This window comes from Acinonyx jubatus, chromosome X, assembly GCF_027475565.1.
Source record: "Acinonyx jubatus isolate Ajub_Pintada_27869175 chromosome X, VMU_Ajub_asm_v1.0, whole genome shotgun sequence".
Taxonomy (NCBI): domain Eukaryota; kingdom Metazoa; phylum Chordata; class Mammalia; order Carnivora; family Felidae; genus Acinonyx; species Acinonyx jubatus.
This window is the reverse complement of record NC_069389.1, coordinates 69,860,015-69,887,667: the sequence shown is the minus strand read 5'-3', so window position 1 is coordinate 69,887,667 and position 27,653 is coordinate 69,860,015. Positions and strand designations below refer to the sequence as shown.

Below are 27,653 nucleotides of genomic sequence, written 5' to 3'. Positions count from 1 at the left end.
AGACAGCAAATAGATGGGTCTTGTTTTTGTATCCATTCTGATACCCTATGTCTTTTGGTTGGCGCATTTAATCCATTTACATTCAGTGTTATTATAGAAAGATACGGGTTTAGAGTCATTGTGATGTCTGTATGTTTTATCCTTGTAGTGATATCTCTGGTACTTTGTCTCATAGGATCCCCCTTAGGATCTCTTGTAGGGCTGGTTTAGTGGTGACAAATTCCTTCAGTTTTTCTTCGGGAAGACCTTTATCTCTCCTTCTATTCTAAATGACAGACTTGCTGGATAAAGGATTCTTGGCTGCATATTTTTTCTGTCTAGCACACTGAAAATCTCGTGCCAATTCTTTCTGGCCTGCCAAGTTTCAAAAGAGAGATCAGTCACGAGTCTTACAGGTCTCCCTTTATATGTGAGGGCACGTTTACCCCTTGCTGCTTTCAGAATTTTCTCTTTATCCTTGTTTTTTGCCAGTTTCACTATGATATATCGTGCAGAAGATCGATTCAAGTTACGTCTGAAGGGAGTTCTCTGTGCCTCTTGGATTTCAATGTCTTTTTCCTTCCCCAGCTCAGGGAAGTTCTCAGCTATTATTTCTTCAAATACCCCTTCAGCACCTTTCCATCTCTCTTCCTCCTCTGGGATACCAATTATGCGTATATTATTTCTTTTTAGTGTATCACTTAGTTCTCTAATTTTCCCCTCATACTCCTGGATTTTTTTTTTATCTCTCTTTTTCTCAGCTTCCTCTTTTTCCATAACTTTATCTTCTAGTTCACCTATTCTCTCCTCTGCCTCTTCAATCCGAGCCGTGGTGGTTTCCATTTTGTTTTGCATTTCGTTTAAAGTGCTTTTCAGCTCCTGGTAACTGTTCCTTAGTCCCTTGATCTCTGTGGCAAGAGATTCTCTGCTGTCCTCTACACTGTTTTCAAGGCCAGCGATTAATTTTATGACTATTATTCTAAATTCACTTTCTGTTATATTATTTAAATCCTTTTTGATCAGCTCATTAGCTGTTGTTATTTCCTGGAGATTCTTCTGAGGGGAATTCTTCCGCTTGGTCATTTTGGATAGTCCCTGGCATGGTAAGGACCTCCAGGGCACTTCCCCTGTGCCTTGGTGTATAACTGGAGTTGGTGGGCGGGGCCGCAGTCCTGATGTCTGCCCCCAGCCCACCGCTGGGGCCACAGTCAGACTGGTGTGTGCCTTCTGTTCCCCTCTCCTAGGGGCGGAATTCACTGTGGGTTGGCGTGGCCCGTCTGGGCTACTTGCACACTGCCAGGCTTGTGATGCTGGGGATCTGGGGTATTAGCTGGGGTGGGTAGGCAAGGTGCAAGAGGGCAGGAGGGGCAGGCTTAGCTCGCTTCTCCTTAGGTGATCCACTTCAGGAGGGGCCCTGTGGCAGCGGGAGGGAGTCAGACCAGCTGCCAGAGGGGTGGCTCCACAGAAGCACAGTGTTGGGTATTTGCAGGGAGCAAGCAAGTTCCCTGGCAGGAAGTGGTTCCCTTTGGGATTTTGGCTGGGGGATGGGCGGGGGAGATGGCGCTGGCGAGCGCCTTTGTTCCCCACCAAACTGAGCTCTGTCATCAGGGGGCTCAGCAGCTCTCCCTCCCTTTGTCCTGCAGCCTTCCAGCTTTCCCAGCAGAGCTGTTAACTTATGACCTCCCAGATGCTAAGTCGCGCTTGCTGTTGGAACACACTCTGTCCGTCAGGCCCCTCAGCTTTTGCAAGCCAGACTCGGGGGCTCTGCTTGGCCGGCGAGCCACCCCTCCACCCGGGCTCCCTCCCCCCAGTCCGTGGAGGGCGCACCGCCTCGCCGCCCTTCCTACCCTCTTCCGTGGGCCTCTGGTCTGCACTTGGCTCAGGCGACTCCGTTCTGCTAATCCTCTGGCGGTTTTCTGGGTTATTTAGGCAGGTGTAGGTGGAATCTAAGTGATCAGCAGGACGCGCGGTGAGCCCAGCGTCCTCCTATGCTGCCATCTTCCCTACCCCCCATTTTAAGGTTTAATACTGAGGCTTATCTCTCGCCATATTGTAAGGCAGGAGAGAAAGGAAAAATCCTGAGAATATAATTGCCCTGAAGATATACCTGAATCCATGAACAATGTATTTTAAGACAGTTCAGGTAGTGGAAAACTTCCCAATATAAAATTTCTTCTCATCTTGTTTTCATGCTCATGCTATTTCAGCAGGAAAGAATTGTGCAACCCTCCTGCTATCCCAGTGTCAAATAGGCATGTGTTTATCCCTGGTAGCAGTCCTCTTTGCATTATTCTTTGACTAATCTTTTGTCTCCTAAAAAATCTTACCTCTACCTGTGAGCAGTAGCCAAGAGTTGGAGCGCTAGGCTAATTCTAGAAAGATTGTACAAAAGTATGGATTTTGATGACAATACTATTACAATGACTCCTTTGTGGTATGATTTATTTATATGTTGCATATTGGTATACTATAAACTTTAGAAAAGTCAGAGGTCAGTTCTTCTCTCCCTATATCAACTAAACTATCATATGTCACTTCTTAAATTCTCTTTAAGGCACAACCTTTGAGCTTCTCAACATTCTTGGGGGCACTGCAGTTTCTGCTATTCAGCAGGAACAGCTTCCCTGTAAAAAAGGGAATTATAATTTTGGAATAACATGACATTTGCACAAGAGAGTACATAGAGTGCATAGTATCCAAGAAATGCATGATAAATTACAATCTATTTTTTGAAAACTATCTGTGGATGTATAATCCACAAACTTCATTTGGCTAATGTAAAATGTTGTAGTCACTTTGAAAAATAGTTTGGAATTTCTTCAAAATGGTAAACATAGAGTTACCATTTGACCTAGCAATTCCACTTCTAGGTATACACTGAAGAGAAATGAAAACACATGTCCACCTAGAAACTTGCACATGAACATTGATATCAGCATTATTTATAAGAGGAAAAAAGTAGAAACAACTTAAATATCCATCAACAGATAAATGGTGAAACCAAATGTAGTACTTTTTTATGATGTAAAATTATTCAGGCATTAGAAGCAGAGAAATAGTGATAAAATGATACAATACAGGTGAAACTTGAAAATATTATGTCAAGTTACAGGCCAATATCCTTGATGAACATAGATGCAAAAAATCCTCAACAAAATAATAGCAGAGAGAATTCAACAATACATTAAAAAAAATTCACCATGATCAAGAGGGATTTATTCCTGGGTTGCAAGAGTGGGTCAATACTCACAAATCAATCAATGTGATACATGACATCAATAAGAGAAATGATAAGAACCATAAGACCACTTCAATAGATTCAGAAAAAAAAATATTGACAAAGTGCAACATGTATTCATAATAAAAAAAACCCTCAACAAAGTAGGTTTAGAGGAACATAACTCAACATGATAAAGGCCATATATGAAAACCCACAGATAACATTATCCTCTATGGGGAAAAATTGAAAGCTATCCCCCGAAGGTCAGGAACAAGACAAAGATGTCCACTCTCATCACTGTTATTGTTATCACTTCCATCACATAGTACTGGAAGACTTAGTCACAGCATTCAGAAAACAAAAAGCAAGAAAAGGCATCTAAATCGGTAAGGAAGAAGTAAAACTTATACTATTTGCAAATGACGTGATACTTTATATAGAAAATCCAAAAGACTCCACCAAAAACTTGTTAGAACTAATAAATAAATTAGGTAAATTCCCAATACAAAATTAATGTACAGAAATCTGTACATTGTAATGAAGCAACAGAAAGAGACATTAAGAAAGCAATCTCTTTTACAAAGGCACCAATAATAATAAGATAGATAGGAATAATCCTAACCATAGAGGTGAAAGATCTGTACTCTGATAACTATAAAATACTGATGACAGAAATGTAAGATGACAGGGGAGCCTGGGTGGCTCAGTCGGTTAAGCGTCTGACTTCGACTCAGGTCACGATCTTGCAGTCCATGAGTTCAAGCCCCGCGTCGGGCTCTGGGCTGATGGCTCGGAGCCTGGAGCCTGCTTCCGATTCTGTGTCTCCCTCTCTCTCTGCCCCTCCCCCGTTCATGCTCTGTCTCTCTCTGTCTCAAAAATAAAAATAAAAGGTTAAAAAAAAAGAAATGGAAGATGACACAAATAAACGGAAAGACTTTCCATGTTCATGGATTGAAAGAACAAATATTGTTAAAATGTCTGTGCTACCCAAAGCAGTCTACACATTTAATGCAATCCCTATCAAAAAACCAGAAGTATTTTTCACAGTACTAGAACAAACAATTCTAAAATTTGTATGGAACCTTAAAAGACCCTAAAGAGCCAAAGCAATTTTGAAAAAGAAAACCAAAGGTAGAGACATTATCATTCCACACTTTATATTACAAAGTTGTGGTAATCAAAACAGCATGATACTGGCACAAATATAGACACATAGATTAGGGAAACAGAATAGAAAACCCAGAAATAAACCCACAATTATATGATCAATTAATCTTTAACAAAGCAGGTAGGAAATGTCTTTTCAACAAATGATGTTGAAAATGTCTTTTCAACAAATGATGTTGGGAAAACTGGATAGCACCATGCAAAAGAAAGAAAGTGAACCACTTTCTTCCACCATATGCAAAAATAAATTAAAAATGGATTAGTCTTAAACTTGAGACCTGAAACCATAAATCTCCTAGAAAACAAATAAGCGGTAATTCATTTGATATTGGCTATAGCAACTTCTTTCCAGACATACTTCTAAGGGAAGGGAAACAAAAGAAAAACTAAAATTTTGGGACTACATCAAAATAAAAAGTTTCTGCACAGTGAAGGAAGCAATAAACAAAACTAAAATTCAACCTATATATAGAATGGAAGAATACAATTGCAAATGACATATATGGCAATGGTTTAGTATCCAAAACATATAAAGAACTTATAAAACTCAACACTCAAAAAACAATCCAATTAGAAAATTGGCAGAAGGCATGAACAGACATCTCTCCAAAGAAGACATCCAGAGGGTCAAAAGACACATGAAAAAGACACAGCTCAACATCACTCATTATCAGGGAAATGCAAATCGAAACTACAATAAGATATCACCTCACCCCTGTCACAATGACTAAAATCAACAATAAGGAACACAACGAACAGGAAGTGTTGAGCATCTTTTCATGTGTCTGTTGGCCATCAACTGACGAATGGATAAAGAAGATATGGTTTATATATACAATGGAATACTACTTGGCAATGAGAAAGAATGTAATCTGGCCGTTTGCAGCAATGTGGATGGAACTGGAGGGTATTATGCTAAGTGAAATAAGACAGGCAGAAAAAGATACCATATGTTTTCACTCATTTGTGGATCTTGAGAAACTTAATAGAAGACCATGGGGAGGGTAAGGAGAAAAAATGTTACAGAGAGGGAGGGAGGCAATCCATAAGAGACTCTTATGAGGGTTGATGGAGGGTGGTGGAGAGGGGAAAGTGGGTGATGGGCATTGAGGAGGGCACTTGTTTGGATGAGCACTGGGTGTTGAATGGAAACCAATTTGACAATAAATTATATTTAGAAAAAAAAAGGGAAGTGTTGGTGAGGATGTGGAGAAAAGGGAACCCTCTTGCACTGTTGGCGAGAAGGCAAATTGGTGTAGCCACTCTAGAAAACAGTATGGAGTTCCTCAAAAAGTTAAAAATAGAACTACCCAATGACCCAGCAATTGCACTACTCAGTATTTACCCAAAGAATAAAAAAGCACTAATTCAAAAGGATACATGCACCCCTATATTTATAGCGGGATCATTTACACTAATCAAGATATGGAAGTAGCCCAAGTGTCCATCAACTGATGAATACATAAAGAGGATGTGATATATACATATACACTACAATATTATTCAGACATAAGAAAGGAAACTTGCCATTTGCAACAACATGGATAGATCTAGACAGTATAATGTAAGCAAAATAAGTCAGAGAAAGACAAATACCATATGATTTCACTCATATGTGGACTTTAAGAAGCAAAACAAATGAGCAAAGGGAAGAAGAGAAATAGAGGCAAACCAAGAAACAGACTCTTAATTATAGACAACAGGGGCACCTGGGTGGCTTAGTCAGTTAAGCATCTGACTTCCACTCAGCTTGGGTCATGATCCCATGGTTCATGGACTCAAGCCCTGCATTCAGCTTTCTGCTCTAAGGGCAGATCCTGTATCAGATCCTCTGTCTCCCTCTCTGCCCCTACCTCACACGCATGCATTTTTTTTTCTTCTCTCTCTCAAAAGTAAATAAACATTTTTTTTTAAATTATAGAGAACAAACTGATGGTTACCAGAGGAGAGAGTGATTAGTGGATGTGTTAAATAGGTGATGGGGATTAAGTCAAACACTTGTCATGATGAGCACCAGGTGACATATATAATTGCTGAATCACTATATTGTACACGTGAAACTAATATAACAATGTATGTTAATTAACTAGAATTAGAAACTTACAAAGCCATAAAAACATTTTGTCAAGTTAAAAAATCCAGACCTAAGAGGTCACATTTTGTAGGATTGTACTTATATAAGATGTCTAAAATAGACAAATTCATACAGTACCATGAATTATTAGACTAGCAGTCGCCAGGGGCACCAGGGTGGCTCAGTTGATCAAGGGTCCAACTCTTGACTGAGTCACCCAGGCGCCCCTACAAATGACCTTTTTAAAAATAAAATATACCGATAGTCAGCTACTGTAAAAACCATTTATGAACACAATCTCCCAAGTAACATATACATAACAACTCATTTACAATAATTCCTCCAAAGGTTTTAGATAAAGGAATTAAAATTTTATTTTTCTTGGTCTAGTTCAAGAGCTATTGCTTACATTATCCTTTTCTGTTGCTTTTCACCTGTTGGCATTTATTTTTTTCACCTGTTTGCATTTCATCTGTAAGGAAAACATGTGTTTCCTAGAAGATGCTGCAAATCAATTTGAAAATACCTTGAAGAGAACTGTATGGTGGGTAATACCCAGTATAACTTCCTAAAGATCAAGACTTGTTAGATAAATCTAATCTCCTTCTTTGACAGAATGACAGCCTGAGGATAGAGGGGAAGCAATAGATGTAATTTATTTTGACTTTGTCAAGGTTTCTGAGACCAATCTAAACAATTGGCTCATCAATAAAGTGTGAAAAATCCAGGCAGGTCACAGGGCTAGAGAGAGTTCCCAGAAGGCAGGAGAGGAGCACTCAAAGAATGATCATCCATGGATTAATGTCAGTTTGGGGCAATGATACAAAATATCTCCTAGATCCCAAGGGCAGACAAACGTTTGTATCAGTGTCCTGAACACGAACATAGGACATTTTAACCAAGTGACACTAGACCAAAACACTGACAATGAGTTCAGAATCTGAAGTTACATTGCTAAATGTAAGACACAATAAGAAATAAATGATATGGGGTGCCTGGGTGGCTTAGTCAGTTAAGCGTCTGAATTTGGCTCAGATCATGATCTCACCTTCAGCGGGTTCGAGCCCCATGTCAAGCTCTATGCTGACAGCTGAAAGCCTGGAGCCTGCTTCAGATTCTGTCTCCCTCTCTCTCTGCCCCTCGCCCACTCATTCTCTCTCTCTCTCTCTCTCTCTCTCTCTCTCTCTCTCTCTCAAAAATAAATAAACATTTTTAAAAATTGGGGGGGGGGCACCTGAGTGGCTCAGTCAGTTAAGTGTCCGACTTCGACTCAGGTCATGATCTTGCCTTCAGCGAGTTCAAGACCCGCATCAGGCTCTGTGCAGACAGCTCAGAGCCTGGAGCCTGCTTCCGCTTCTATGTCTCCCTCTCTCTCTGCCCTACCCCACCTATGCTCTCTCTTTTTCTCTCTCTCCTTCTCTCTCTCTCAACAATAAACATTATTTTTTTTAAATGTTAAAGAAATAAATGATGGAATTTCAGATCATTGGATTCAGGAGAGTATCCATTAAGTATAAATAATACAAGCAGATAATAGGGACAGAAAAAAGATGTTCAAGTATCATAGAATGATGATTAGAGTTCAAAAACCATAATGATTATTTCAGACTCCTTCATTGTAATTACAGTACAAAAATAGAAAGGGACTTGTTCAAAATCACAGAACAAAACTGTAGCAGAAATACATATTTAAAATTAATGTATAAAAACACAGAAATTCTTAAGGAGCATAACATGTAGGAACCAAGATAGTAAATTCAACACTACATAGATCCTTCCTCAGAAGTGGAGTTCTAGGGACACCTGGGGGCTCAGTCGGTTGACCATTCAACTCTTGATTTTGGTTCAGGTCATGATCTCACAGTTTGTGAGTGTGAGCACCATATCAGGCTCTGTGCTAATAGTGTGGAGCCTGCTTGGGATTCTCTCTCCTCTCTCTCTCTCTGTCCTTGTCCCTCTGGTGTGCTCTCTCTCTCTCAAAACAAATGAATATACTCAAAAAAAAATTTTAAGACGTGGAGTTCTGCCCTTTGGTCTAAAGATAATCTAATTGGGTGGCACCTGGGTGCCTCAGTCAGTTGGGCATCTGATTCTTGGTTTCAGCTCTGGTCGTGAACTCACAGTTTGTGGGTTTGAGCTCTGCATTGGGCTCTGGGCTCCTGCACTGAGAGCCTGCTTAGAATTCTCTCTCTGTCTCTCTCTCTCTCTTTCTCTCAGTCCCTTCCCTGCTCACTCTGTCTTTCAAAATAAATAAATAAACTTATTTATTTATTTATTTTTTAAAGAGAGGCACCTGGGTGGCTCGGTCAGTTAAGCATCAGACTTCGGTTCAGGTCGTGATCTTGCAGTTCATAAGTTTGATCCCCATGTTGGGTTCTGTGGTGACAGCTCAGAGCCTGAAGCCTGCTTCCGAGTCTGTGTCTCCTTCTCTCTCTGCCCCTCCCCCACTTGTGTGCGCGCGCTCTCTCTCTCTCTCTCAAATCTAAATATTAAAAAAATTTTAAATATAGTCTATTTGGGGGCAGGATGGGAGAAAAGTATTAAGAATAAAGAAACAGAATGACTACAGCTGGAAAAATAAGATCTATAAGGAAAGATCACATCATTTCGAACTATTCATTGTGAAAAAGAGATAATGCTTAGGCTTAACTTGAACATGCTTTTATACAAACTGCCTTAATAACACTGACAGAACAAGTTCTTAATCGCTATGTGATTTATTAAGAGTAAACATAATAATTCTCCATTACTCAGAGCTGCTTATGCCTGGAATAAGTTTTGAGAAGGGTCTTTAAAACTACAATGGGTTCTGGGAGCACCTGGCTTGCTCAGTTGGGAAAGCATGTGACTCTTAATCTTGGGATTGTGAGTTTGAGCCCCATGTAGGGTGTAGAGATTACTTTTAAAAAATGGGTTATTCTGGCTTACATTCTTTTTAAAAAAGTGTATTTATTTTTGAGAGAGAAATAGAGAGTGCAAATTGGGGGCAGGGAGGGAGAGGGAGAGAGAGAGAGGGAGAGAGAGAGAGAGAGAGAGAGAGAGAGAGAGAGAGAATCCTAAGCATACTCCACGCTCACCTCCACATGGGGCTTCATCACAAGACCAAGAGATCACTACCGCAAGATCATGACCTGAGATGATATCAAGAGTCAGATAGGCATGAAAGTAAGACAGGTAGAATGCTTAAAGTTTACAATTCTATGAGAAAAGCCAAAAACAGTTCCTTGAATCAGGATCAAATAAAAAAGCATGCTTCATTTGATTCTCTAGAAACATTTTGCTCCTATATAATGAGGTGTTTGGATAATAAAGAATGAAGGTAACTGGGAATTTTCTAATTCAACTTTGCAGGTTAATCAACCATATATACTTTGATTCTTTCCACAATAAGTTATATTTTCTAAAAGGTAAAATATTCAACATCTGCTCAGAAGCTAAACCAACATACAAATCAGAGCAAGCAGGGACTCAGAGGATAAAGATTTACATGGTTATCATTGTGGATTCTCCAGAGGAAGTCACTTCCTGAAATAAGCAATGTAGTTGAAAAATACTCCATTTATTTCTACTTCCATTTATTTCTAAATAGGCAACCCTCAAAGTCTTTGTTATAGTAAAAGAATAAAAAGACCTGCTGCTGTATAACTATATTTCCGATTTGACAGCTATAATTATAATAATTCAGGCATATATTTCCCACAAACTCCCCACAGCCATAACCTTTAGTGATTCATTATAAAGCTCCAGGAGCAATAGTACACAGACTAATTTCCTAAAACAATAAAATACAGAATTTCTCATTGGAGCTAAATGAAACATGAACAGATTGTTATTCATAGTGAAATCCTGATGCAAAGTCATGGTGCAGCCATTATAGAAGCTATTAAACAAAATCTTGAATCAAAGAATCTATAGGTCTATTTTTAAAAGAGAAAATGTTTTTGCCTAAGAATTTTCTAAAGTCTATGCTTGTTTTTCCTTTTTAAGTTTCATGTTATTAATTCTATTTTCACTCTTTTCTATCTCTTCTCTTTCAGAATCATCCAAAAATACCAATTTTAACCAAACAGAAGGTGATATAAGAATTAACAGAAGGAAAATTCCTATTAACTCACATTCAAACATATCAACTAAATACAGGCTTCCTGACCTGCTTATTTCAAGATATGTCAGTAAACTTGGAAATTACATTTTGTTATGGAATATGTGCTTTATGACTATCCTAGTTGTGTTTTGAAGAGTATAATCTGCAATGGCTGATTTCATACCCTCTAGGAAAATGTTACATCTCTGTACATTTTCCTGTTGAGTGTAAATATGAAGACAATGATATTTCATTCCACATTTTGACAAAACCTACCACAAACAAAAGACAAGATATCCACAAATAAATGGCAAGAGTCAAGCAGGCAATGTAGGGATTGGAATAAGAAGTTATGAGGAATGTGCAGAGAAAATAAATTATGATTTGTTTTTAATTTTTTTTAACATTTATTTATTTTGGGGACAGAGAGAGACAGAGCATGAACGGGGGAGGGGCAGAGAGAGAGGGAGACACAGAATCGGAAGCAGGCTCCAGGCTCTGAGCCATCAGCCCAGAGCCTGACGCGGGGCTTGAACTCACGGACCGCGAGATCGTGACCTGAGCCAAAGTCGGACGCTCAACCGACTGAGCCACCCAGACGCCCCTATGATTTGTTTTAAATGATGAGACAGATAAACATATTAACACACAAAAATTTAATTGAACATTATATGTTTTTACAGCTGCCTTAATTTTATCTCTGAGGACTTAGCAACTGATAACAATGATGAAACTGAACAGAAGCTTGTCACAATGTGGCATTTAAAACAGAGCATGCTCTTTTTGAAATTAAAAAAAAACTTCATTTCTTTGAGTTTTCTGGTTATATAGATCACTGTTAAAATGGTTTATAAGTGTCAAAAAATCTTTTTCTAAGTTAAAATGTTCACATGACCACAGATAAGTGGGAAGAAGAGAGAGTATTTATTTCTATTTAAAAACTTACCTTATAAGAACAAATCCTGCCCAGTAGGGAAAAATAAGAGCATTTAGTCAGATTGGTTTGAGAGCTGAGATCTAAGTCCTTGAGCTTATACTTTAAAAATTATAGAAATTTCTAAATCATTTTCCATTATTTGCAATATTTGCAAGTCTAGCATATTTTAAGGCATCATTAATTGGACCCAATTTCAAAACTACAAAAATTTCTTTTCTGCATCACACTTAATTTAGAAGAAAAAAATACTGTCAAGAAAGAAAACCCATAAGAGATATTGTCAAAATAGTACTGCCCACAGTAGATCGTGAGGTCAGGTCACGTTCTGAACAGAGGTCTGGGATTTACCTTGTAAATAGAACTTTGGGCAGGCCAAATTAAGGACAGTCTCATTTATCAGCTACATCTCCATATCTAGGCTTATTGATTGAGACTCAATGTTAATGAAAGAAATTCCATTACATTCTTTATACTATACTGGAAAATCATTTCAAACATCAGAGCATAACTTTGTAACAGAAAGATCAGTGTCAACTCTTTCATTATCTAGCTGTGTCACCAAAACTAAGCCCATTTCTCCTCCGAGCATCATATGTAGAATGATGGGGTGGCACTTAATTAGTTAAAATCACTTAGTACTCTAAAATTTAATTTTAAAAATACTAATCAGTAAGACTGTAACACGTGCTTTATAGCTAATCTAAGGATGCAATTAATCAAAACTTCCCAGTTATTAAACATAATATTTCCTCAAGCCAAATCCACAACTCTTATCCAACTCCTAGAGAAAGGATGAGGGATCTGAGAACCACAATTTGAAAATGAATGTCCTGGAGAATTCACTGTATAATCTCCTTACATCATTCAAGGCCATCCATTTTCCCATTTCTCACATCCTTCAAAGACCAGTTAAAATGTTTCATCCTACACTTTAATTTCTTTCTGATTCTCTTATTCATAAGAAATTTCCTCTTTCTCTATATTCTCACAACACTTTGTTCCTTTCATTGTTTTCAATCCATTCCATTTCAGAGTATAGTCATTTATATATTGATTCATTTTTATATTTCTTCTCCTATATCATAAGCTTTTGAAAGCCAGTTATTCTTTTACTTTTCTTCCCATAGTATTGCCTTTTTAATTATTGGAATGTTATATATTGTGGATGAAAACTGATTTAGTAAATAATCATATTCAAGAATTACTCTAATCCCTAATGGAGTGGTTTATTAATGGTCATTATCCACACTGTTCATTGCACTCACATACTGGACCTTTATGAAATGTTTATCATTTGTTAGTCACTTCAACTATACCACTGGAATTCTGTGTAACCAAAGCTAAAAATAACCAACTTAGATCATAATTGAATGTTCAGAATCTAGGTCACCACACAAATAATATGAAAGATGCAATATGTTTTCCTGTAAAATATATCTTCACAACCCACTTGATTGAATATTATTACTTCACTGACTGATTTTTCTTGACTTGGATCTAGTACTTACCTTGTAAATAGAGCCTTAGTGATCCTCCAATACCTAGCTTACCTTTGGTTTGAATGTCTGATTTCCCATTTCTACTTGAACCACAAACATTCAGAAATACCATGCCCATAAATAGTAACAAGACCCTAATTGCTGTTAACTGATAGCTCCCTTGTCAATATCTACCTGTTTCTTTCCCTTTCTGGAAGGCACTGAAGTAAATCAAAAGGTTATAACCATGGAAATCAAAACAAGAGAAGTCACGCCCAGTGTGTGATCTCAAACAATTTAAGTCCTGAGGTAGGATACCCAAAAAGCACCAAGGACATACTACTCCTTGGATTATCAAACAAATTTCAGATCTAAAATTCTTGATATAAATTTCCATTTGCAAAAGATCACTTTTAAAACTGTAGATTATTATCTTTCAGTGAGTAGAGATGTCATTTATGCAGACTCTTCCCATGTTTATTGAAGTATAATTGACAAAAAATATATAAGATATATGCTTGATAATTTGATATACATATAAATTGTGAAATAATCCCATAATCAAGTGAATTAACCTATCACCTAACATAGTCAGCATTTTCTTTTTTTTTTACTTTTTTTGTAGTGAGAATACATAAGATCTTAGCAAATTTCAAGTCTACAATATTGTTAACTATACTCACATTGTTGTACATTAGATCTCCAAAACTTATTAATCTTGCATAACTGAAATATTGTATACCTTGACTGACATCTCTTCATTTTCCCACCCTCCAGCTCCTGGTAACCGCTATTCTCTGCTTCCATGAGTTTGACTATTTTAGAATCCACATGTGAGTGAGATCATGTAGTATTTGACTTTCTGCATTTAGCTTTTTTCAGTTAGTTTAACATCCTCCAGGTTCATCTATGTTGTTGGAAATAGAAGGATTTGTATTTTTTACAGCTGAATAATATTCCAGTATATATCACACTTTTATTTATCTATTCATCTTTAGAAAGGTATTTAAATTGCTTCCATATCTTGGTTATTGTGAAAAGTACTGCAATGAACACAGAAATGTAGATATTATCTTGAGGTCCTGATTTCATTTTCTTTGGATATATACCCAGAAGTGAGATTGCTAGATCTTAAGGTAGCTCTATTTTTAATTTTTTGAAGAACCACTATATTCTTTCCCATAATGGTCGTACCAATTTGCCTTATCAACAGTGTGAAAGAATTCCCTCTCTCCAAAACCTTGCCAATATTTGTCATCTTTTTGTCTTTCTGATAATAGCAATTCTAACAGGTATGAGATGGTATCTTGTGGTTTTGACTTGCATTTCTGTGATGATTAGTGAAGTAGGACACCATATCAAATAACTGTTGGTGATTGCATGTCTTCATTTGAGAAATGACTATTCAGGTAAATTGCCCATTTTTACCAGAATTATTTGGGGTTTCTTTGGGCTATAGAATTGTTTGATTTTCTTATATATTTTGAATTTTAACCCCTCATTAAATATATAGTTTACAAATATTTTCTCCCACTCCATAGGTTGCCTTTTCACTCTGTTGATTGTTCGCTGTATAGAAGCTTTTTAGTTTTGGGAAATCACATTTGTCTGTTTTTACTTTTGTTGCTGGTGCTTTTGGTGTCATAACCAAAAAAATTATTGCCCAGATCAATGTTAAGAAGGTTTTTTCTTATATTTTCTTTTTTCAAGTCTTACATTTTAGTTTTCATCTATTTTGAAATTATTCTTAATGTAATATTGGATTTTGTTTGCTAGTATTTTATTGAGAATATTTGCATAGACATTCATCAGGGATATTGGCCTATAGTTCTCTTTTGCAGCAGTCTTTATCTGGTTTTGTTATTAGGGTAATGCTGGCTTCAGAGCATGAATTTGGAAGTTTCCTTCCTTTCCTATTTTTTTTTGAATTTTGAGAATAATAGGTATTAATTCTTTAAATGTTTGGTAGAAGTCACCTTTGAAGCCATCTGGCCGTGGACTTTATTTTTTGGGTGATTTTTGATTACTGATTAAATTTCTTTGCTAGTTATCAGTCTGTTTAAGTTCTCTATTTCTTCCTATTTCAGTCTTCATAGTTTATATTTTTCTAGGAATTTATCCATATCCTATATGTCTGTATTGCTATGAACCTCCTTCTTAGGACAACTCTTGCTGCATCCCAAAAGTTTTGGACCTCTGTGTTTGCATTTTCATTTATTTACATGTATTTTTTTTAATTTCTTCTTTTATTTCCTGGTTGACACATTCATTATTTAATAGCATGGTGTGTAGCCTCCATGTTTGTGTGATCTTTTAATTTTTTTCTTGCAGTTGACATCAAGTTACATAGAATTGTGGTCAAAAATATGCATGATATGATCTGTATCTATTTTTACTTGTTGAGGCCTCATTTGTGACCTAGTATGTGATCTAATATGGAGAAGTCCTATGTGCACTTCAAAAGAAAATGTATTCTGCTACTTTAAAATGAAATGTTCTGAATATATCTGTTAAGTCCACCTAGTCCAGTGTGTTCTTCAAAGCCATTATTTCCTTGTTGATTTTCTGTTTAGATGGTCTGTCCATTGAAGTAAACGGAAAGTTAAAGTACCCTACGATAACTTTATTATTATCAATCATTCTCTTTATATTTGTTATTGTTTTATATATTTGTCTGTTCCTATGTTGGTTGCAAAATATTTACAATTGTTAGATCTTCTTGTTGGATAGTCCATCTAATTATGATATGCCCTTCTTCCTCTCTTGTTGTAGTCTTTGGCTTAAAGTCTAGTTTGTCTGGGGGCACCTGGATGGCTGAGTTGGTTAAGCATCTGACTCTTGTCTTAGGCTCAGGTCATGATCTCACGGTTCCTAGGATCCAGCACCACCTCTGTGCTGACAGCATGCAGTCTGCTTGGGATTGTATCTTTCTCTCTACCCTTCCCCCACTCATTCGCTGTCTCTGTCTCTGCCTCTCTCTCTCTCTCTCTCTCTCTCTCTCTCAAAATAAGTAAATAAACTTCTTTAAAAAATAAAGTCTAGGGTGCCTGGGTGGCTCTGTCAGTTAAGCATCTGACTTCAGCTCATGTCATGATCTCACAGTTCATGAGTTTGAGTCCCATATCGGGTGACCATGAGCCCCACTTCAGGTGAGACCCACTTTTCTCTCTCTCTCTCTCTCTCTCTCTCTCTCTCTCTCTCTCTCTCTCTCTGTCCCTCACTCACTTGTCCCCCCACCACCTTCAAAAAATGAAGTCTACTTTGTCTAATAGAAATATTGCTACTCTGGCTTTCTTTTGATGTCCATTTTCATGGTAAATGTTTTTTCTTCCCCTCACTTTCAATCTGCAGGTGTTTTTAGGTCTAAAATCAGTCTCTTGTGGGCAGTATGTAGTTGCATCTTGGTTTTTTTTTTTGACCCATTCCAATTCACTGTGTCTTTTGATTGGAACAGTAATTCCATTTACATTCAAAGTAATTATTGATAGATGTTTTTAGTGCCATTTTAGTACCTGTTTTGTCATTATTTCTGGAGATTTCCTCTGTTCTTTTATTTTTTTTCCACTTTTGGTTTCTCCTTTCCAATAAGAGTCCCCTTTAATATTTCTGTAGGACTTATTTAGTGGTCACAAATTCCTTTAGCTTTTGTGTGTCTGGGAAACCCTTTATCTCTCCTTCTGTTCTGAATGATAGCCTTGTTGTATAGATCATTCTTGGCTGAAGATTTTTTCTTATTTATCACTTTAATATATTATGTCACTCCTGCCTTGCTTGCCAAGTTTCTGTTGAGAAATCTCCAGCTAGACTTATGTGCCTTACCTTGTAAGTTAATGACTTCTTTTGTCTTGTTGCTTTTAAGACTTTTTCTTTATCACTATATTTTGCAAATTTAATTACAATATGCCATGCTGTGGGTCTACTTTTGTTGATTTTGGATCCTTCTGGATTTGGATCTGTTTCCTTCTCCAGATTAGGGAATTAGGGATGTTTCAGCTTTTATTTCCTCACATAAATTTTCTGGCCCTTTGTCTCTCTCTTCTTCCTCTGGAATTCCTATAACATAAATGCTATTACATTTGATAGAATCACTGAGTTCCCTAAGTCTATTCTTGTCTTCCATGATTTTTCTTTCTTTTGTCCAGCTTCATCATTTTCCATTATTTTCTCTTCTATAACAATCATTCATACCACCACATCTTCCAGCCTTGTGTTCTTTGCATCAAGCCTGTTTTCAAACTGTTATTGCATTTTCATTCCTAAATGATTCTTTTTTAACAGTTTTATCACTGTGGTATGGGATCCCCTTGAGTCTCCATTCTTTTCTCAAGCCCAGCGAGTATCCTTATGATTTTTGTTTTAAATTCTTCATCAAGTATGTTACTTATATCTGTTTTCCTCAGATCTCTGACTGCGACCTTATCTTCTTCTTTCATTTGGGATGAATTCCTCCATCTTGGAATTTTGTTTAAGTCTCTGTCTTCTTCTCTGTCTCAGAAAAGCCCATTATGTTTCCTTTTCCTGAGAGTAATGGTTTTGCGAAGAGGAGGACATATAGTTTCTAGGGCCTGGCACTTTAAGGAGTATTTCTGGTATGTGTTGCATTCCCCCTGCTGTTATGTTTTGGCTGCTCCATCCTTCAAGTCAATTGTTTGTAAAGACTCTCTTTGACTGCAATGGGAAATATTTGGTCCCGGACCAGAATGTGGAGAGTTTTAATTAGGTGTGCTCTGATATGCTTGTGAAATGAATCCTGAACTACTTACACTAGAACTGAAGTCCTGAAGAACATCTGGTCAGGAGGCATGGTTTAGGCAGGGTTTTCTGCTAGTCTTCTAGTGAAAAGGCCCCCTGAGGGAGTCTTGACTGATAGAGGAATTCTGTCCAGAGAAAAGGATTGTGGTACTTGATCTAAGCAAGTTAGGCAGCCACTGAGGGCATTGAATTGGTTCAAGTCTGTGGCTCTGTCTATATGCTGAGGGCCAAGGGAGGGAAATGAAGCTAACCACTTTCTTTGTTCCCAGAGAGACTTCTAGAATGTTGCCTTTCAGGGATGCACTTCAACTGAGGGAATAGTCTCCCCCTTATGTTTCCCAGGCCTACTTCATATCACCATGTCCATGCCATCTGCTCACAGATTGTTTGACTGCTTTCTGTCCAGGAATAAGGCAGTGTCCTCAGGGCTGTATCCAAGCAAAGTCCACTGATTTTTTTAAACTTATTTATTTATTTTGAGAGAAAGAGAGATCATAATTGGTGGAGGGGCAGAGAGTGAGGAGGAGAGAGAATCCCGAGCAGGCCACACTGTCAGCGCAGAGCCTGACATGGGACTCAGTCCCACGAACCATGATATCATGACCTGAGTCAAAATCAACAGTTGGACGCTTAACCAATTGAGCCACTCAGGCTCACTAACATTTAAAACTCCATTCTCTAAGCCCTGATGGTTACAAGAACTCATGAAAATCAATTCCTCTCTTTTTCTCAGCTAATGGCTTTGGGGAAATATTCTCCTTGTGCATTCCCCTGTATGCTCTGTTATATCTCACCTTTATTTGTGACTACAGCTCCTGCCCCTTCTCAGCACTTGCAACCTGTTTCTCCCAGAAACCATGTCTCTGTACTTCCTACCTTCTTTGACGTGGTTTCTTCTCTCCCTGTAGATATGGAGTTTGTTCTGTCAGTCTTCAGGTTGATTTCTGGGGTATTTAGAATTATTTGATTGTTGTCTTGTTGTGTTCATGGGACTAGAAGAACCAAGATTCGTCCTACTCCTTTGCCACTTCCCCTTTCCCTCCTCTTATAATCATTACTTTAAATTCTCTATCAGACATATTATTTACCTCCATTTCACTAAGATCTCTTGCTGTGGTTTTGTCCTATTCTTTCATCTGAGAAATATTCCTCTACATCATTTTGTCTAACTCTCTGTATCTGTTTCTCTGTGTTAGGAAAGTCAACTACATCTCCTGCTCTTGAATATCGTGGGTGGGGTGCACAATTTTAACAAGGTGGATCTGGTACTTTGCCAGAGGGGATTTGTCTCTGCTGAGGATATCAGAGCCATCCTGGTCTGCTCTACAAAGCACACAACTATTTTTGTGTGCAGGTCTTCTTCCACAGGGAACTCACACTGCCGTATAGGCCATTCAGGTAAGGAACATGGTGTCTACAAATGTTGGGCACTCATCTTCTTCCATAAAGGATGAACAGCTGATGCCAAACCCAGGGTTGTTAATGTGATATATCACATTGATTGTTGTGTTAATATTGAACCACACTTGCAAACCTAGAATACATCCCACTTGGCTGGATCTTTTTTTTTTTAATCCTTTCAGCCACTTGGTGCTTTTTAATTAGTGAGTTTAACACATTTACATTTAATTAATTATTTATAGGTAATGCCTTACTCTTTCCATTTTGTTAATAGTTTCGTTGTTATTGTTTTATACTTGTTTTATGCGTCTCTTCCTCTCTTGCCACCTTTCTTTGATATTTGTTGGGTTGTTTTATGAGTGATTTTCTTTGATCCTTTTCTCTTTATCTTTTGTGTATCTATCATAGCTTTTTACTTTCTGTTTAATGTATGTGTGTATAAAATATGTACTTTCAATTTTTAAGTTAATAACAATTTAATTTCTATTACATAAAAAACTCTCCACTTTTACTTTCCCACATACTTTCTGTAGTCAGAGTTTGCTTCTTTTTATATCATGTATTCATTAACAATTTTTTATCTTGTAATTTTATATTAGGTTTAAAAATTATTTATGCACCATTACAGTAGTACATTAAACTTCATTTATCTATATATTTAGCTTTACCAGTGATATTTATGCATTTCTATAATTTAACATTGATGTTTAGTGTGTTTTAATTTTAATTTTAGGAACTCCCTTACGCATGTGTTTAAGGCAATTCTAATGGTGATGATGAAATCCCTCAGTTTTTGTTTATTTGGGAAACACTTTATTACTTCTATATTTTTTGTTTTTATTTATTTTTAAATATTTATTTATTTATTTATTTATCTTGAGAGAGGGAGATAGAGAGAGAGAGAGTGATGGTCTGAGAGAGAGAGACACCCAAGCAAGCTCCACACTGTCAGTGCAGAGTCATATGGGGAGCTTGAAGTCACGAACTGTGACATCATGACATGAGCTGAAATAAATAGTTGGATACTTCTATATTTTTTAAAATACAATGTTTCCAGTTACAGTATTTTTGGCATGAGATTTGTTTTTATTACTTTACATATATCATCCTATTCTGTTCTGTCCTGCAAAGTTTCTGCTGAGAAATTCACTTATACTTTATGATTTCTTCATATGTAAGAAATTGATTTTCCCTTGTTACTTTCAAAATTCTTGCCCAGTCCTTGACCTCTGATAATCTGATTATAACGTGTTTCATTGTAGTCTTCATTGGATCGATAATATTTAAGGATTTTTTAAGTTTATTTTTGAAAAAGAGAGAGGGAGAGGGAGGGAGGGAGAGGAAGAAAGAGACAGAGAGAGATCGTGAGCAGATGAGGCTCAGAGAGAGGGAGACAGAATTCTTAGCAGGCTCTGCACTGCCAGAACAGAGCCTGAAATGAGGCTTGAACTCACAAACTGTGAAATCATGACCTGAGCCAAAGTCAAGAGTTGGATGCTTAACTGACTGAGTCACCCAGCAGCCCGAGGATTTTTGAGCTTCATTAACCTGGATGTTAATTTCTTTCCCTAGATTTATTTTTTTTCATTCATTATTTCTTTAAATAAACTTTTCCCCTCATTCTTTCTCTTTTCTCCCTCTGGGACTCAAATAATGCATTTATCAGTGCAAGAAAAACAATAAATCCTGACATTCTATAAATCCTGTAGGTTTTCTTTCCTTTGTTTCCTTTTTTCCTGTTTCTTCTCTGACTGGAAAATTTCAAATGACCTATCTTCAAGTTCACAGTTCCTTCCTTCTGATTGATCATGCCTGATATTGAATCTTTCAATTCCAGATTGGAATCTGCTAGATTCTCTTATTGATTTCTATCTCTTTGTTGAACTCTTCATTTTGTTCATGTATTGTTTTACTGATTTCTTTGAGTTGCTTAATTGTGTCTTATAATCATTCAGCTTTCATAAAACAATTATTATGTAATTATTATTTGGATTTGTCAAATTTGTCAGGTAAGTCATAGATCTCCATGTCTTTGGGGTCAGTTAGTGAAAAACCATTTTGTTCCTTTGGTGGTGATAATTATCGATGTTTCATGTTCTATATGCGTTTGCATTTCTGTCTGCACATTTGAGGCAATAGGCAGCTCTTTCAGACCTTATGGACTCACTTCAGTGGGAAAAGACCTTCATATGCAGGTGGCTACAAAGACATTGGCTGGCTGAGGTGTGGCAGCTTTGGCCTTAGGAGAGTGCAATGGCAGCTCCAGATCTAGGAATGAGGAGGGCAGGGCAGTGTTGATTTTGTGAAATTCCATCAGGTGAGGTTACCTTTTGAAGTGAATGTGAGGTTGTTTGGCAGACAAATCTGTGGGTGTCTGTGGTGACAAAGAGAGCTGCTGTAGTCCTCAGTGTCAAATACTGCTGAAGTCTTCCTGCTCTCCCTTCCCCCTATATGGGGAAGTTATGGCCATGGGGATCCCTCTTAATAACAGAATCTAGTGTTCAGGTATGCACATGGCAGCAGTGCTCATTTATAGACTTAGAAATTCTCAGGGACTTCTTCATTTAAATATCTATCATCATCATCATCATCATCATCACCATCATTATCATTATCATTATTTTTTATACCTACTTACCTTCATTACGTCAAGATACAGATAGATTTCAATCTCTGCATGGTCAAACACAGTGACTACTCTAATTCCATTTCTATAGCTCCAAGTATAACATTATATATAAATGGGAACCTAATACTTTGTTTTATCACAATGACAGATATTTGGAGGTAGGCCACATTATATTTAGTCAGGAAAATTAACTACTTATCAATTCAGAAATTAGTTTACCAGTATATTTATCAAAATATTTTTGTTATCTTGTTAAAAAAGGAACAGCATAAAATTTTTGTCCAAAATATTTTTCATAATATGGTATACCTAAGAAAACCATGGAAGAAATTACTGCTTGAACTCCCAGTAATTATTATTGGTACAAAAATTTTTATATAGAAGATATTTCCTGTCAAATGTTGGTCACTTCTAAGACACTGTAAGATTTGAAAGCTAGTATGAGGTAAGAGGTGTTAGGATTAGTAAACTGATTATCAGTTTATCAGTGTCTCCTCATCATAAAAACAACTTTTCTCTGAAAAATTTGATAAAGTAAAATATCTGATACAAAACAGCATTAAAGATGAGGAATAATGTGAATAAAGCAGATTTTGGACTTAACCGGACAGGAAACTGAAACATAGCTCTGCTAGTTTCTATCTTCCTGAATATGAGCAAAGCTGAAACATACTGTGCCTGTGTTTCCTGATATGCATATGGGAGTATTGAAAATGCTTTTCCTTCTGGAAATTTGGTAAGAATTAAGTAACACAAAAGATAGATGAATAAATTCTGCACAACACTGAGATTATAGTTAACTATACTGTATTATACACTTGAAAGTTGCTAAGATACTAGATCTTACCGTTTCTCACCACACACACAAAAAATAATGTGACGTGATGGAGGTGTTAGTTAACACTATCATGTTAATTATATTGCAATATATAAGAAACCAACACATCGTGCACTTTAAGCATACACAATGTTATATGCTAATTATATCTAAATAAAAAATGTTTGGAACTAAAGAAGAAACATGGGAGATACTTAGTACATAATAACTGGTAACTTCTTAGTGTTGTTATTGTTCTTTGTTTAGTTTTAATTTTAGTATTATCTATGTGTTGCTTCCAGCTAAAACAAATTCAGTAAAAGAATGCATTTTTTTTCCATTGATTCCTGAATGTGAGAACTGGTTGAAGAACAACTCCCACTCTATAGTTCGCCATGATCATTTCAATTTTAGATGAGTAGAGCTATGCTATATTAAAGTCAAGGAGGTTTATCCTACTGATCTGAGTCAATTATTTCCCTCTTTAATTAACATTTTTCCCCTCCAAAATAAACTCCACCATGCTTACACTTTTAGGAGCCTAAAAGAACAGAGATAATACTGCTACCAATATGTCTATCACATTACATTGAATTTAGCTGCAGAGTTAGATTGGAAATCTATGGCTCCTAAGACCATTTTTGGTTGCCCTTTCTCATTTTCCACTAAAATTAAAACTTATTCATTTATTTATGCATCCGTTAATGCATGTTGATAGTTAAAATCCAAGTTACTTCCAAAAGAGATCAGAGGGGTGGTATTATGATCAAAACCAAAGTATAATTATCACATGGTAAAGGAGGAAAAACAAATGGCAAGAAGAGAGGGTATATTCGACTCCGCAGGCCTGTTTCTGTTCTATTCCTTCCTTTTTTTCTTTTTTTTCTACTTGTTCTACCTCTTTTCCTTAGCCCCTTCCAATGACCTAAGTATGCCAGCACCTTTACTTAGCTAAGGAGGTGGCACTCCACCTAAAGTGACTGCAACTGAGCCAAGGTGGATTCTCAGACATGCCTCTAAGTGGCAGATTGTTTAGAGAAAGCTGAAGAAGCATAGGCTGAAACTGAAGGGAACATCCTTTCACAGGCAGAAGGTAAAATAGCACTATAAAAATTAGTAATTAATTCCACTACCAAAAAAATGAAGATAACTGAATGTTTCCTGAAATGTAATTATAACCTGTAATGGTTTTCTAGTTTCACTGTAGTAGTTAGAGAGAGGGTTAAGCATCCTTCTGCAATAACTGCTTTTAATGAACATATACAAGTGATTCTCTCTTCGCTCCCTCACCCCTCCTCTCTCCAATCTCAGAATATTTTAGTAAGACTCACCTGCCTTGTAATCCTGAAGACACTCACCTGTATTAGAATTAAGATCATCAGGCTCTGATTCAGCCCCATTTTGGTTTCCATTTCCCTGAAGAGTGTTCATTGCCATAAGCTTCATCTTCTGCAGCTTCATTGCCTCAGCCATTGCTGCAGCTGTTATACCTAAAATCAGAACCATTCCTTTTATAATGGGGACCATTTCTTAATGTAACTGAAAGCTGTATACATTTGTTTAACAGGTCTGTTCTGCATAGCACAAGCCAAAAGAAAACCCATGTCTGATTTATGAATAATATCCTTTAGCAAAGTAATTTTCAACTCCTGTTATTACTTCATCTTACAATGGACAGTTTAATACTCAAAAAAATCATTAAATGTATATTAAATTCCATCTAAAATAATATTGTCAGAAGAAAATCTGTGAAATACTTGATGAAAATATTTTCCAGTGAGTATTACTGTAGGGACTTCTGCTAAAGGATGAACTGACTTGGCTGTGAGAATTATCTTAGAAGTGAGGGGGAAAGATGGGGAGGGATTATTTCAGATTCTCTTTCCACCTTTTGCCTTCCTTATGCTTTTACATTGAGAGACCAAATAAATGAAAACATGGCATGAAACCTCTGAATGTATACCACCCCCTGTAGTATAATTACATTCTTTTGTATTGATATGAAGCAATTATTTTTAAAACTCTGTATAATGGTATAAATAGGTAGAAATAAAAAACTCAAAGAGAAAATTTGAGTGCTTAAGTTTGAAATTGTTTCTCTTAGGAAGTCTATACCAGACAGTATCATAAAGATATATAGGAAAATGTATACTAAAAATGGAACAAGCCATACTCCAGTAATGTCCTCCAAAATGTCTACTGAATTCAACTTATTTGTATATAATGCCTAAATTCCTAACCATCTGTTGGTGCACTGGTGGATGGGCCAAAAAGGAAAAAAAAAACTGGCCAATTTAAAACACTGTTTATTGCAGGCATATGCATATTAACTAGAATTTAAATAAAATTTTGAAAAAATGAAAAAACTAAAACACAGCCTTTTAGAATTCAATTAAATCTATTCTCCCATGCAAATACAAATCAAGGAAAATAAGACATATATTAGTTGTGGTAAAAAGATAATCACTGCCATCATCACAAGAATCTGATTCTAAAGGGTATGGTTTACCCTTATGAAAGGTGTAAGGGGAAGTAAGTAAAGCCTAGAATATCTAACTGTGTTAGGTATTGGGATAATCAATAAGTTTTTATTTTGCCATTCTGTACTCTTTACAATGCATGGAAAACTCCAAATGAAGTGAACATTTCACTACATTAGCCCATCTATAAATTATGGCAAAGAAATAATCTGAAAGAAATTGCTTTAGTTTCAGAATTGAAGATATACATTTGTACATTATATAGGTGATCCCAGAGATTTTCTTGCCATATTTAGCTTTACAGAATTCCAGGCCTTCAATGACCTGCCCACCATCAAAGGGTAACTCTAGGATGAAAATATGATGGGAATGATTTAAATAAACCAAAGGACTGCCAGGGCTGAGTGCCTCATAACCCAAGACGTATCAGGAAAAGTGTCCAGAATTTACATCAACTACTCTATTAATCCAGACTGGATCCTGAGTATGACAATTATTGAATTATTTGTTGTTTAATTATTGGTAGTGCAAGTAGTAGATTTTTGTGAACAATATATAGATTTGTACTGTGAAAAACAAAAGTCAGCAAAATATGTTATAGGCAGAATTCCAGATAAAATGTGTCTTATGCAATGACACTAAGACAATTAATGGGCAAGAGTTCCCATATATTTTTAATTCATAGAAAAAATAGAAAGTTCCAATATCTATGCATTTTTTCAACCAAATGCTATCTTTATGATATCGTTGAAAAAATATTAGCAAACAAATTCAGAAAATAATATTAAGGTAGTAAAGAATCAAAATATGCTAACATTACAAAGACATTTCAGAACTACCTAGTTCAATCTCTTCCTTTTGAAGATGAGGAAATAGTCTCACAGTTAAGTGTCATAGGTCAAGTATTTGGAGGGAGATATGAAGCAAAATTCAACTTTCCTGATGGGACCTGGATATATTTGCTAAAGTACTGAAGTATCTCAAACAACAGCTAATGAGGAAATAGATTGGGAAGATGGCAAAGTAGGACACCCTTGAGCTGACCTCATCCCATGTTTACAACTAGATATCGTCCACATCCAAGTCAATCCAGAGAATAATAGATCAAACTCCACAACTAAATAGAGAAAAGAGATTGCATATGAAATGTTATGAAGGTCAGAAATATGGAGGCAGGTTACCCAGAAAAGCAATGGAGCTGCCTGCACAGAGAGGGCAGAGAAATGAGCCCTCACACCAAAGAGCTCATATGGGGAAGACTAATCCCATAACAATGGGCTCTAAGACCATTTATCCCTGATGTGGGGTGGGAGGGCATTGAGGAGGGCACCTGTTGGGATGAGCACTGGGTGTTGTATGGAGACCAATTTGACAATAAATTTCATATTTAAAAAAAATCAAGCAAGCTTAATATGTAATAGACTTTATTTCTAATATTGTACTCAGATTTTGAAGAATGACTCCTGAAATTATATTCAAAAAAATAGAAAAAGGAGGGGGTGCCTGGGTGGCTCAGTCAGTTAAGCGACTGACTTTTGATTTCAGTTCAGGTCATGATCTCACACTTTGTGAGTTTAAGCCTCATGTTGAGCTCTGTGCTGACATCACAGAGCCTGCTTCAGATTCTATGTGGCCCTCTCTTGCTGCCCCTCCCCCACTTGCTCTTTCTCAAAAATAAATAAACATGTAAAAAATAGGAAAAGGAAAAATATAATATTGGGGACATTAAGAAAAGTGTGTATATTGGGTACTAACTTTTCATTGAATATGTAATTTGCAAATATCTTCTCCCATTCTGTAGCTTGCCTTTTAATTTTGTTGATTGGTAAAACTCAACACCCCCCCCCAAATAATCCAATCAAAAAATGAGAAGAAAACATGAATAGACATTTTTCCAAAGAAGACATACAGATGACCAACAGACACATGAAAAGATGCTCAACATCACTCATCAACAGGGAAATGCAAATCAAAACTACAATGAGATATTTTCTCACACATATCAGAATGACTAAAATCAGTAACACAGGAAACAACAGGTGTTGATGAGGATGTGGAGAAAGGAGAAACCTCTTCACTGTTGATGGTAATGCAACTGGTGCAACCACTCTGGAAAAGAGTATGGAGGTTCCCCAAAAAGTTAAAAATATCCTATAATTCAGCAATTGAACTACTACATATTTACCTCAAAATACAAAAATACTAATTCAAGGGGATACTTGCACTCCAATGTTTATAGCAGCATTATCTACAATAGCCAAATTATTGACTGATGAATGGATAAAGAAGTTTTGGCATATTTATACAATGGAATATTACTCACCCTTAAAAAAGAATGAAGTCCTGCCATTTACAACATAGATGGAGTTAGAGTATTATGCTAAGAGTATTAAGCTAAGTATTTTGCTAACAAGTTGCTCAGAGAAAGACAAAATTTAATTTCACTCATATATGGAATTTAATAAACAATACAAACAAGCAAAAGGAAAAAAATAGAAAGAAGTAAACCAAAAAACAGACTCTTAACTATCGAGAAGAAACTAATGGTTACCAGAAGGGAAGTGGGTGGGGATATGGGTTAAATTGGTGATGGGGATTAAGGAGTGCACTTGTGAAGCACAGGGTGCTTTATGGA

The 27,653-nt window shown here is 36.6% G+C and overlaps 1 protein-coding gene across 1 annotated transcript in view; it reads right to left on the bottom strand.

The window, feature by feature from the left end:
• The window catches only part of DACH2 (dachshund family transcription factor 2), a 775,171-nt gene that overhangs the window by 187,791 nt on the left and 559,727 nt on the right, over window positions 1-27,653 (bottom strand). The window contains exon 4 of the mRNA XM_053201428.1: window positions 23,897-24,028. Within this exon, the coding sequence (XP_053057403.1) occupies window positions 23,897-24,028 (132 nt within the window). The remainder of the gene's footprint in view (window positions 1-23,896; window positions 24,029-27,653) is intronic.